Genomic DNA, 13,905 nt, shown 5'->3' with positions numbered 1-13,905 from the left:
TCACCTTCAAAAGATCTTGCGCAAATGGCACCTTTCCTGAGATGGGTCAGCCGATCAAGCTGCAAGCCATAAAATTCTGCAAATACGCACAGAAAGTAAGGCCATTTTTTGCCCCCATTAGGTTGATAAACCTCAGTTAAATTCCCTTAGAAAACCTCAGTGTTAACCCAAGAGAATACACACTGAAGCTGAAGAAAACTCTAGACACGTTGAGAGACATGCAATTCATTTTTGGTATTCAAAAAAAAAAAAAAAAAGTAAAAAAAATGTTAATTAGCAAAACTGGTCTTACTCCTACAGACAATATGAACATCTGCTTTCTGTAAGGGAGAAGGTCCAAAAGGGGAGAAGTACATTTTTAGTGTCAAACCTTCGTTAGAAGGGTACATGCCCCATGGAGCCATTACAGTGCATGGTACAGTACGCCAGACATGTCATTTTCACAACACAATCATCTGATCAATATTGCCAAGCAATGCAACGAAGCAGAAAAGACATTTGATTTGGAAACTTTATTACTGAAGTTCTTAGAAGGCAGCCACAATGCCATCAAGCACATGTTTCACTTTGCATGTTCAACCAAATGAACCAGAAACTAAACTGCGTGTAAATGTAATCTCTGTTCCAAAATAAATTCTGCCTTTGAATTTCCACTGATAACCAGCTTGTAAGTATAAAAAAAAAAAAAAAAAAAAAAAAAAAGAGAAAGAGGAGTATGCAATAACTATAAGGCCATTCCTTGGAAGACTTGCTTGTTCTCCTCCAAATCACTGCATTACCACCTCTAAAAGCACAAGCAGTCATTATGTGTTCCAATACTTCCAAAGGTTCATTCTACAAAGAAGCCCGCTACGAAGTTTACAATTCCACAGGAATTTGACCCCCCCAAATTTACAAGGCATCTCTCAATCTAGTCCTGTGCCATTATACAGTGCAAACAAATACATAACACTTAAATAAAAAAACATTCTAAAATGTAATATTATAATAAATAATCTTACAGCCAATGTTTGGTCACATCATAAAGAAACAGAACAAAAAATAAATAAAAATAAATCCTTTGGAACAGATCTTCAACTCCAAATGTGATATGCAATGAGCTAAAAAGAACCAGAAACAGATTCCAGAGAGTCCCAGCAAGAGGAAATGAGGGTCAGACTCCATTAAGCCAAGTCCATGTCAATGGTTTGTTTCTCACATGGATGGCATTCTCCGTTCTGCTGAGAAGGGGGCACCGTTTTGTTTTTCTCTGAATTGATGTCCTCGTGGTTCATATCGTTTACAGGTTTTTCTGACTTTGGCGACTCTACCTTAGGCTTCGGCTGTGTGACTATACGATGACAGGTGCTGTCCAAAGACTAAATAGAAATAAAAAAATAAAAATCATCATCAGCTTCCTGATATTTCACTAGACATAAGTTGACCATAGTTGGAAATCATTTTGCAGGGTGAAGGAAACAAAGTTCATCCACCAAACTGGCATTTTATATACTGGCCCAACCACCAGCCTGTTAGGTCTCAGAACTAGAAATACCGAGATGTCCCTGCTTTAGTTTCCAATACTTCTGCTGTATATTCCATACTATAAACAAAAGAATCATCCAACAATCAGTCTGGGAACTGGGAACACTGGGGAAGGAATACCAAAGTCGAACTCTGACCACAATTTATATTTTTCCAGCTTTGGACAAAGTGAGGAAGAATTAGAACCCATTTCAGATACAGTAAAACCATGGTTTTAGAGTAACCCTGGTTTGAGAGCATTTTGCAAGACAAGCAAAATTTGTAATAACTTTTGCCTTGATATACAAGTGATGTCTTGATATAAGAGTAGCGTCATGTCACAACTAAATATAAAAAAAGGAGAGGAGCCTCTAAGTGTAGCAATATGGTTACATTTAATGAATGTACAACATTTAGCAACTTATTGCTACACTTAGGAGGCGCCTCTCTTCTCTTTTATTACCCTGTAAAAAAGAATGCTTTGATATACAAGTGCTTTGGATTACCAGCATGCTTCTGAAAAGAGATATGCTTGCAAACCACGGTTTTACTGTATATTACGGTGGGAAAATATCCTACTGTTTAACTATTTCTGGGCCAAGCCTATTTTTGACAAAAAGTATTTTTGGGCGATACTTCACGTGTGATTTGAACACCGTTTACATTTGCAGGCGAGACCTATGTATGTGTCTTTGGTGCACCAACACGTGGGAACGCTGTAATTTTTTGTTTTTCTCCCTTTTAAATTTTTTACTGTCTCTAATAGAAAAAATAATTAAAATAATAATAATCTGATCACTTTTATTGCCGTCACAAAGAATGTAAGCATCCCCAGTGACAGGTACTCTTTATGGAGGGATCCCAAATTCATCCTTTGCACTTAAAAGTATTAAAAAAAAAAAAACGGTTTTGGAATACTGTGGACTTTTTAAAATTGGTGCCATTGGCAGCTGTGCAAAATCGTAAGTGATGTAGTTTCTGGGTTACTACAGCAGAGACCCAAATCAAAGCCGGGACTCCGGCCAGCCAGCTGATCACTTCAGGGTCTTCCAGAAAGGCGACCGCCAGCTCAAAAAAAATAAAATAAAAAGAAGTAGGAGTGAAGCCTGCACTCCGGTACAACCACTTCCTCAAAGCGATGTACAGGTACGAGTGGTTAAAGTCTCAGTGTCACAATAGAAAAAAAAAAAAAGCCTACAACAAACCCTGACAGATTGTAATCCTTCGACTAATAAAATGTGCTTTTGAGGCCTTCATCCCCACCATGAATGATACATTAGGGCCCTGTTCACACTGGCATTAGAAACAGGAGTTTGGGATGCGTTTGTTTTTCCCTGGATGCCTATCTAAGCAGCCTACAAAAAGGATAATATGGACAGCAAACAGAGCTGTGCACATTTGAAAAACCATTCAGCATTTGCATCACTATGTGGAAAAAATGAAGCTACATGTCGAGTCTGGGATTAGCTGAAGCTTGTCGGCTCCTTCCATTGAAATATATAACACTTTGAAAATATGCCTGTAGGGTTTACAGCATGCTTGATAAAAGTTTTGAAAATAGTGAGGTGGGGAAAAAAAAATAAAAAATATTGGAGGGCGTCTGGGGTGTTGCGTTTTGATGCATTTTTAAGGTGCATTAAAGTTAATGCTAGAAGCACACTGGTTTGAGTGTCAGATTGAGAAACGTTCTCAAGTGTGAACTTACAATACCTCCCACATAACGTTTTTAATCAAGTCTGCGTTTACACCTATAAGCACACTGTTTTAGTCGTGATTTCAGAGTCTTTTTCCAGGCATTTGTGCACATACTGTATATCCAGCGCCAGGAATTTGTTTTCTGAGCCGAGAGAAAAAGGTGCAAAGGGCACATTTTCTTAAAAGGAGCCATAGTCGATCGTTTTTTGCAGGGCCGGTGCAAGGATTTTTGTCTACATTAGCAGAAGATGCATTTTGCTGCCCCCAACCCATCCTCACCATTCTCTTGCTACTACCAGTCTAAAACCAAGCTGGTACCTCCTTCACATTGCGCCTGTAATGTGATGTGGCGTGAAGGATTTTACAGACCAGTGAAAAACTGAGCTTTTCTGGACTTCCACCAAGGGGGGGGGGGGGGGGGGTTATGTATTCTATGGCTCCCCTCACTGGCCACAAGCAGCCAAGGCCAACTAAAACCTCCAATGGCTGGGTTCCCCCTATATATGCAAACTCCCAGATCACACCTCCCATATGCCCCCCACCCTGATCACTCTCCCCCAACACTCTCCCCAGACCCAACCCCCCCCCCCCCCCAATCACACCCGCAGATCTCACCAGTCCTGCAGTTCCTCCCATTCCTACAGCTCCTCCTCCAGAGGTCAGTGGAGAAATTTGCAGCAACCAGGGTGGGTTTACCGTCACTGGGGCAGGCATGACAAGATCTCATCCGAATCACTGGTAGCGGTAGCTGCAAAGAGCGGGGAGCCTCCTCCATCCCGACCTCCCCCCTCCGCCAGCCTAACTTCAGCCAGCGCACACCTCTTTGTGGCCTATCATGGGTCCCCTGCACACATGGGAATCTGCCTACTGCTCCGCCTTACTCTGCCTAATTGGATCCACTGACAGCGAGACAAACACACCCCATATTCTGCTTTTTCACGCTGACAACAGCCCGCCTACTGAATAGCAGGCAAACTAAAGCTTCCATAGGGTGCAGGGTGAAAGTTTTAGTTTGCCTGCTGGAGGGACAGGCATTTTAAAATCCAAATCCCCAGCGAGTGGATGAGGATCTGGATTTTTCCAACCCCTGTACCCTGCCGCCTTAAAGCAGCTGCCTGACTTGTCTATTGCTGGCGCCGACCCTAAAGGCAGGCGTGTGTCAGCCTATCATGCCAAGTAAATCTGACCAAAGGAAATAAAATGGGATATTCTAGCAAGAAAAAAAAAATTAAAATAAAATAACTGATACTTACAGAACGCTGCGCTTTGATCTCATGGGTATAGACTGCTAGATTCTGGTTTAACTGCCGCTTAGCTTGAGCATTCATGGCATTATTCATCCATTCCATGGTCTCCCGCACACACTTTTCCACCTTCTCCATGTCTACAGTGCCGATATGTAGATAAGCCTCATTCTGTACAAACACAAAGAAGCGCTTATAAGACAATAAAAAGATTGAGTGTCACATTATAAAAGTTAATTTCATCATGAAGGCGACAGCAGAGAATCATAGGCCCTTCTACTAGTCACAAGGTGGGACATCTGTAAACAGACATTACCTGGTACTTGTATTCATCTACAATCTTTGCATAGTGCTGCAGCCTCTTTCCAAGTTCTTCAAATGCTTTTGGGCGCTCTTCTGATTCCCTATACCTCTCATGGGCAGGAGAACCAAATTTCTAAAATTAATGACAACAGTGGTTACCAGTGGGAAAGGAATACAGTATGTACAAGATAAGCCTCCAGAACACAGACAGTTAGAATTGTACCAGGTCCTAGAACAAGCAGAACTATCCATAAACCCAGAATACTCTCAGAAGTCAGTTACAAAAGGATGAAAGTTTAAACTGTTAGAAACATTCGTCCGATTTTCTAATCATGAATGGAGTCAAATAAACGTTCACTTGCGACCAATGATGAGAAATTGAGGGAACAGGATGGAACTTTCAGACAAACTTTCCTTCAAGAATAACATTTAAGTAGTTAAATCAAAATGTTAAAGCGGGAGGTCCGCCGACTTATTTTTTATATCAGTCAGCTACAAATACTGCAGCTGCTGACTTGCCTGTCCAGCGTGCCCGCTGGACAGGTATGAATAGTATTGTGCAAAAATCTACTAGCGTTTGGCCAGGATAAGAAAAGCACTAAAGCCACCGAGACAGCATGACAGTCAGGGAGCTTAGCATTTTCAGAAGTGGTCAGCATTAGCAGCCACCACACTTCTTCACTATAGGGGTAGGTTTACCATTTTCTACCCACAGCAGCTTGTAGAGAAATACATCTTTCAGTACTACAGTTTTTTTTTATTTTATTTCTAATTTTACGCCAAACACAAAAACACCAAACACACACACGAAAACCCAAAAAGGATGCAAATTGGTTAAAATAATCAATCACAATAGGCAATATGTATTTAAAAAAGACAGAACTAAAGAGCTGTATGCTAGCAACATCTCTGGAAAGCAATCCGTGACCAATCAGCAGTCTCCAGGCAGCTGTCCAGGAGGCGATATGCGCCCCCAACATGACATGAGAACAACCTCAACATGCGTTTAACAGGGAGTGCTGATTTGCATGTTAAGATCCCCATTCCTGCATGTGTGCCATGTTTTAGGAGGATGAACACCAAAACCTCCGCTTAACCACCCATTTTACCCCACACTACTCTAAACCAGAACAAAAGAATGTGGGATTTATATACACTAAGAAAATAGAACAGAATTGCATAAAATGAAAAATAAAAAAAATTGCCATAGAAAATTTTACACACACACACACACACACACACACACACACACACACACACACACACACACACACACACACACTAACTAGTTACTTCCCACCAAAAAGAAACAGTTACCTTTAATTGCTCTAGTTTTTCAACATAGACCTGCCTTGGCTGATCTTCTCCATCCTCATATAGCCAGTTCTCTGTTGCTGTCAGAAGCTCAGAAAACTGTCTGTGATCCTATTATAATAAACCATACATCACATTTGCAATATTTGCCATTAAAAAGTGACATTTAGACAAATATGTAAACTTAAACATTGCACATTAGGCTGAAGCAACCCCGAATGAGCAGCATGTGAACGTACCTCCTCAGAGATGAATTTGCTGTAGGGTCCAGAGAGTCTGTCTCTGTATTCATAAACATATTCCTCAACGGCATTCTTGGCATCATTCCTCTCCTTCTCCAGTTTATCTTGGAGGATCATTTTACCCTACAAATACCGGAAGACAACAATTTTAGTGGGCTACTTGTCTGCAGTGATTTTGCTGTATTTGAGGATGTGTGTACACATGGCAGTGGCACATACAGTTGTGTTTATAGGTTTACATACCCTGGCAGATTTTATGATTTCTTGCCCATTTTTCAGAGAATATGAACAAACTTTACTTTTTTATAGCACAACAGAAACCACCCAAAATGACCCTGATCAAAAGTTTACATACCCCAGTTCTTAATATCGTGTATTGCCCCCCTTGGCATCGACAGCTTGAAGCCTTTTGTGGTATTTGTGGATGAGGCTCTTCATCTTCTCAGATTATAAAGCTGCCAATTCTCTTGGCAAAAAGCCTCCAGTTCCTGTAAATTCTTGGGCTGTCTTGCATGAACTGCACGTTTGAGATCTCCCCAGAGTGGCTCAATGATATTGAGGTCAGGAGACTGAGATGGCCACTCCAGAACCTTCACTTTATTCTGCTGTAGCTGTGACGGGTCGACTTGGCCTTGTATTTTGGATTATTGTCATGTTGGAATGTCCAAGTACGTCCCATGAGCAGCTTCCTGGCTGAGAAATGCAAAATGTTCCTCCAGTATTTTTGGATAACTGCATTCATCTTGCCATCGATTTTGACCAAATTTCCTGTGCCTTTGTAGCTCATACATCCCCAAAACATCAGCGATCCACCTCCGTGTTTTACAGTAGGAATGGTGTACCTTTCATCATAGGCCCTGTTGACTCCTCTGCAAATGTAGTGTTTATGGTTGTGGCCAAAAAGCAAAATTTTGGTCTCATCACTCCAAATGACTTTGTGCCAGAAGGTTTGAGGCTTGTCTGTGCTTTTTGGCGTATTGTAAGCGGGATACTTTGCCATTACTACACAAATGCCACATTCTTCTGGTGACTCTAACCATGCAGCCCATCTTTCCTCAAGTGCCTCCTTATTGTGCATCCTGAAACAGTCACACCACATGTTTTGAGAGTCCTGTATTTCACCTGAAGTTATTTGTGGGTTTTTCTTTGTATTCCGAACAATTTTCCAGGCAGTTGTGGCTGAAATTTTAGTTGGTCTACCTGACCGTGGTTTGGTGTCAACAAAACCCCTCATTTTCCACTTCTTGATTAGAGTTTGCCAATCAGCAGTGTTCATTCTCAATTCCTTGGAAATCTTTTATATGCCTTTCCTGTTTTATACAGTTCAACTACCTTTTCTCGCAGATCCTTTGACAAATCTTTTGCTATCCCCATGACTCAGAATCCAGAAACATCCGTACAGCAATGGATGAAAGATGCAAGGGTCTGTCAGGAGTCCAGAAACACATTGACCCATGACTCATTGACGCACACTAATTACAAGTAAACAGATCACCGGTGAGGATGGTTATCTTTAATAGCCATTCAAACCCCTGTGTGTCAACTTGTGTGCATGTTATCAGGCCCAAATCACCAGGGTATGTAAACTTTTGATCAGGGTAATTTGGGTAGTTTGACATGATTTTTTTTAAATCATAAAGTGTAAACACATTTGAATTGATAATAAATGGCTTCAGCCAAACACTAACCATGAGCGAAATAAATATTTGTGTTGTTCATAGTCTCTGAAAAATGGCCAAGAAATCATAAATTCTGCCAGGGCATGTAAACTTATGAGCACAACTGTATCACTCTTAGAAGGCAGGTGCATGTGGAAGATTAGTCTTCTACACCAAGCTACTAATTATCACTGCTAAAACACAGGAGTAATTACAGGATATTAAATCGCTGAATGTGAAAATGAGGACATGGCTGAACAAGTTTAGCATACAGACAAATCCAGCTCTTGCATTTATGACATTTTACTGGAAAGAACTCCAGAACAGCAATTACTAAGGAAAGACAGAACGGGCCAGTAACCCTTTCAGCAGAACAAGAGAAGTCACCCACTGGTGCCAAGTGTCAGTTTGTGTCTACGCTCAATACAAAATAAGTGCTGCAGGGCGAGTGGAAATGTGTAAAACTGGTCAATGAGGTAAATTTTAAATTTTCACAATGAAAACACGTCAGTGTTTATCAAATTTCAGATTTATGCGTTTCTATTTAGGTGTTCAGAAAGCATCATCCATTGCTTGACGCCTGATTGAATCAGGACACAGATAACCATGGATGTGCAAATTTAATGTCATAAGTCAAATTGGCTCATCCCTTGTTACAGCAGGATGGTCTGAGATGTCAGCCCTCCCTCCCCTCACACGCCAGGGTACTAGGTGTAATCCTAGACTCCGACTTGTCATTTCAGCCTCAAGTCCAATCATTGTTAAACATTGGTAGAACTCGCCTCCATAACATCTCTAAAATTCGCCCTTTAACAAATGACACCACCAAGCTCCTCATTCACATCCTTGTTATCTCTCGCCTTGACTATTGCAACTCCTTTCTCATTGGCCTGCCTCACCATAGGCCATCTTCTCTTCAGTCTCATGAATGCTGCAGCCAGACTTATCCACCTTACTAACCGTTTAATGTCTGCCAACTCTCTCCTCCAATCCCTACACTGGCTCCCGATCGCCCAGCGAATTAAATTCAAAATACTAACCATAACTTGCAAACCCTTTCACAACTCTGCACCAAACTACATCACTAATCTTGTCTCCAAACATATCCCAACCCGTCCTGTCTGCTGTTCAAGACCTCCTACTGTCAAGCTCTCGCTTCTCCTCCTCCCATGCTCGCCTCTCCCATTCTCTGGAACTCGCTACCCCAACCTGTCCCGCCATCCCATACTCTTGCTACCTTCAGGCGACCCCTAAAAACTAATTTTTTCAGGGAAGCCTATCAACGTCTCCAACTAATCTTTTAACACTTCCATCAGCTCATTCCCCACAGTTACAATCCAATAGGGTGGGGCAGGTGGTACAAAAGGCTGTAAGCTCGTCTGAGCAGGGTCCTCTTAATCCACTGTTGGCGCTATTATAATATTATTATTATTAGCACAACCTTTGTAAAATGGCCAAGAAAGCCTGAAGTAACAATGAAAAGTGCAGACGGCCATATTAGTTGAGGTTGGGGATTATGTGTGTGATTTTATGTCAGTATTACATTGTATATCCCTGTATGTTGTGGTAGTTCAGGTGCTTAGCTAATATTTTTTTTTGTTTTTTTAAACCATCAATGCTCCCTGCTGAGACCACAGCCTGTGGAAGGGAATTCCACATTCTTGCCGCTCTTACAGTAAAGAACCCTTGGGGCCACGTATCTTATTAAACTCCCTTCCGTAAAAAAAAATTATCCCTATTGTGGGGTCACCAGTATGGTATTTGCAAATTTAAATCATATCCCCTCTCAAGCGTCTCTTCTCCAGAGAGAATAAGTTCAGTGCTCGGAAACTTTCTTCATAACCAATATGCTCCAGACCCTTTATTGCCCTTCTTTGTACTCGCGCCATTTCCAGTACATCCTTCTTGAGGACTGGTGCCCAGACAGCATACCCCAGGTGCGGCCAGACCAGAGTCTTGTAGAGTGGGAGAATTATTGTTTTATCTCTGGAGTTAATCCCCTTTTTAATGCATGCCAATATTCTGTTTGCTTTGTTAGCAGCAGCATGGCATTTCATCCCATCTACTAGGACATCCTGGTCCTTTTCCTTTCTAGATTTCAGAGGTTCTCCCCCTCCACCAGTGTATAGATTGCATTCATATTTTTTCCAACCAAATGCAATATTTTACAATAAACCTCATTTGCCATGTAGTTGCCCACCCCATTAATTTGTTCAGATCTTCTGGCAAGGTTTCCACATCCTGCGGAGAAGTTCTTGCCCTGCTTACCTTAGTGTCGTCTGCAAATACAGAGATTGAACTGTTTACCCCCATCCTCAAGGTCATTTATGAAATAGGATTGGCCCCAGCACAAAACCCTGAAGGACCCCACTACCCACCCCTGACCAGTCGAGTATTCCCCATTTATCACCGCCCTCTGAAATCGCCTTTGTAGCCAGTTTTCAATCCATGTACTCGCCCTATAAAAACTTTGACAAGTATAATTTCCTTAAAATAATCCAATATGACGTAAAACATAAGTGCTGACAAGGCATCAAACGAGACCTCCTACTCACCTCATTCTCAATGTACATATTGAGCAAATCCTTCCCTAGTTGCAACACAAAGTTTGCTTCAATAGGCACCTCAACATTCTTCACCTTTATCTTTGGCTTCTTGGCTTCAGGAGGTTTATCACTCTTCTTTTCGTTTACCTAAAATATATAAAAGCCCTCAAAAAAACATTTCCCAAGAGATGTAAAAACACAATACAAACATCTACAGTTGTGGTTTGCCAAGATTCAAGTGCTCCTTCCGTGAAGGCTACAGGGTAACTGACATTTGTAATACATCACCTCCTGGGCCCCCCTGCTACCTGCACTGGTTTCTTCCTCTGGCCTCCTCCACTCATTACATAATATTAGTGACATGGCAGAGAACAGGAGGAACCAGTGATAGCTGCAGGGGTAATAGCAGAGGTGTGTCCCATTTCCCAGCTGGGATCAAGAGACCATTTATTTAATAGCAAAGTAGTAGTGTTCTGTCTTGTGGGCAGAGGGAGAAGCTCTCCTGGGTTTGTCTCAGGGAAAGGGACAGTTTTTTTAACAAAGTTTGTGGCCAGTACATTTTAGAAAAAATAATCTAAGCAGAGAAGAGCACTGATCTACATCAGATCTCAGTTATAGTCCTTGGACCTGACTAGTGAAGGGCACAGATGTTACGGGACTGGAAAATTATGGTTCAGAAAGACTGTGTATATAGATGGGAAAAAAATAAATAAAAACCCTATCCCCCCCCCCCCCCAATGATTACTTATTTAGAATAAGATTTATTTTTATCTTTATTGAAATCAAGCATCTGGGATTTCCTTGGCTTGTCATGTTAAGAAAACCATCACAAGAATAAACAGCTGAGAGAGATTTACTGAATTGTGACAGCCATACAACTAGTCTAAAGATTACACATTACATTTTTATTTTTTTGACCTCACAACTGGAAAGTGGCTATTAACTACTTGCCGACCTCCCGCTGTAGTTATACGGCAGCAGGTCAGCTCGGCGAGATCACGTAGCTGTACGTCATCTCGCCATTCAGCCAATCGGGGCGCGCGCCCCCCCTCGCCCCTGATCCCGACGCGCGTGCGATCACCACCGGGCGATCGCTCGTTACAGAGCAAGAACCGGGAGCTGTCGGGGGGGGGGGGGGGGGGATGACCCATCGTCTGTTCATACAATGTATGAACAACGATTTGTCATTTCCCCATGTCAGTCAGAACACACCCAGGGAAACATGATTAACCCCTTCCTCACCCCCCAGTGTTAACCCCTTCCTCGCCCCCCAGTGTTAACCCCTTCACTGCCAGTGGCATTTTTATAGTAATCAATGCATTTTTTAGCACTGATCGCTATAAAAATGCCAATGGTCCCAAAAATGTGTCCAAAAGTGTCCGCCATAATGTCGCAGTACTGATAAAAAATTATATATATATATATATATATATATATATATATATATATATATATATATATATATATATATATATATATATATATATATATATATATATATATATATATATATATAAAAATGCCATAAAACTATCCCCTACTTTGTAAACGCTCTAACTTCTGCCCAAACCAAACGCTTATTGCGATTTTTTTTTTTTACGAAAAATATGTAGAAGAATACGTATCGGCCTAAACTGAGGAATTTTTTTTTTTTTTTTTTTTTAGATATAGCAAAAAAAGTAAAAAATATTATTTTTTCAAAATTGTCGCTCTATTTTTGTTTATAGCGCAAAAACTTAAAAAAAAAAAAAAAAAACGCAGAGGTGATCAAAATACCACCAAAAGAAAGCTCCATTTGAGAAGAAGGAGAACACCAATTTTGTTTGGGAGCCACGTCGCACAATTGTCAGTTAAAGCGACGCAGTGCCGAATCGCAAAAAGTGGCCCGGTCATTGACCAGCAATATGGACCGGGGCTGAAGTGGTTAACTAATGTGCTCATCTCTGCCTTACATAAGTTTCCAGATAATTCAAAATTAATAAAAGCACTCACTTTTTCAGTGTCAGTCACTTTGTGTTCATCACTGGTGGGCTTGGGTGGAGGAGGGGGATGCCCATCAGTTTGTACCTGGGGCTGTGTTCCAGCTTCTGCATGGTCTTGCTGGACATTCTTCTGAAATGAAAACCCAGGCACAAAGAGATGTTAAGAGGGGATAGGAGAACCTAAGAGAAGAGTCAATAGGATTAACCAACCAGTGATAAAATACTACTACACGCACAAAGAGGATCAGCCTGAAGGGCAGTCCTCTATGCACTATGCATACAGTCGAAATACTAAAGTAATTCCAGGAGTCGGGTTCCGTGTAGAGGTCGACCGATATGGGTTTTTCTCTGGCCGATACCGATGCCGATATTTAGAATTTGGGGCGGCCGATTTTTGCAGCCGATATTTTAGGCCGATTTTTTTTTTTTTGGCAGGTGGCGCTAATTGGCACTGGCAGATTGCACTGGATGGAACCAATTGGCAAAAGCAGATGGCACTGATTGGCAGGTGGCACTGAATGGCACTGGCAGGTGGCACTGGTTGGCACGTGGCACTAAGGTGGCAGTGGCAGGTGGCACTAATTGGCACTGGCAGGTGGCACTAATTGGCACTGGCAGGTGGCACTAATTGGCACGTGGCACTGGATGGTACTGGCAGGTGGCACTAATTGGCAATAGTTAGCACTGGCAGATGGCACTGGTTGGCACTGGCAGGTGGCACTAATTGGCAGGTGGCACTGGATGGCCTTGGCAGGTGGCACTAGCAGGTGGCACTGGATGGCACTGGCAGATGGCACTGGGTGGCATTGGCAGGTGGCACTGGGTGGCATTGGCAGGTGGCACTAGATGGCATTGGCAGGTGGCACTAGATGGCATTGGCAATGCCAGGTGGCACTGGATGGCATTAGCAGGTGGCACTGGATGGTATTGGCAGGTGGCACTGGATGGCGTTGCCACTGGCAGGTGGCACTGGATGGCATTAACAGATGGCACTAGTTGGCATTGGCAGGTGGCACTAGTTGGCATGGCATTGGCAGGTGGCACTGGATGGCATTGGCAGGTGGCACTGGATGGCATTGGCAATGCCAGGTGGCACTGGATGGCATTAGCAGGTGGCACTGGATGGTATTGGCAGGTGGCACTGGATGGCATTGGCAGGTGGCACTGGATGGCATTGACAGGTGGCACTGGATGGCATTAACAGATGGCACTAGTTGGCATTGGCAGGTGGCACTAGTTGGCATGGCATTGGCAGGTGGCACTGGATGGCATTGGCAGGTGGCACTGGCTGGTTGGCATTAGCAGATGGCACTGGCAGGTTTCACAGCACATAATGTAGCGGATAATGTGTGAAACTCTTTATACAGTTTCACAACTGCTGCAGAGAGAAAGAGGAGCTCAGATTCATTGCGATGTTG

General features: G+C 42.4%; 1 protein-coding gene across 1 annotated transcript in view; it reads right to left on the bottom strand.

The window, feature by feature from the left end:
- Positions 1-493: 493 nt before the first annotated feature.
- HSPH1 (heat shock protein family H (Hsp110) member 1) overlaps positions 494-13,905 on the bottom strand; it is a 37,686-nt gene continuing 24,274 nt past the window's right edge. The window contains exons 12-18 of the mRNA XM_040340456.1: positions 12,498-12,617; positions 10,515-10,652; positions 6,299-6,424; positions 6,063-6,170; positions 4,759-4,878; positions 4,452-4,613; positions 494-1,358 (exon numbers count right to left, since the gene is read on the bottom strand). Of these exons, the coding sequence (XP_040196390.1) occupies positions 1,164-1,358; positions 4,452-4,613; positions 4,759-4,878; positions 6,063-6,170; positions 6,299-6,424; positions 10,515-10,652; positions 12,498-12,617 (969 nt within the window). The 3' untranslated portion in view covers positions 494-1,163. The remainder of the gene's footprint in view (positions 1,359-4,451; positions 4,614-4,758; positions 4,879-6,062; positions 6,171-6,298; positions 6,425-10,514; positions 10,653-12,497; positions 12,618-13,905) is intronic.

This window comes from Rana temporaria, chromosome 2 (genome assembly GCF_905171775.1).
Source record: "Rana temporaria chromosome 2, aRanTem1.1, whole genome shotgun sequence".
In the NCBI taxonomy this organism is placed as follows: domain Eukaryota; kingdom Metazoa; phylum Chordata; class Amphibia; order Anura; family Ranidae; genus Rana; species Rana temporaria.
The sequence above is the reverse complement of the archived record's forward strand: the minus strand, read 5'-3'. Positions and strand labels throughout refer to the sequence as shown.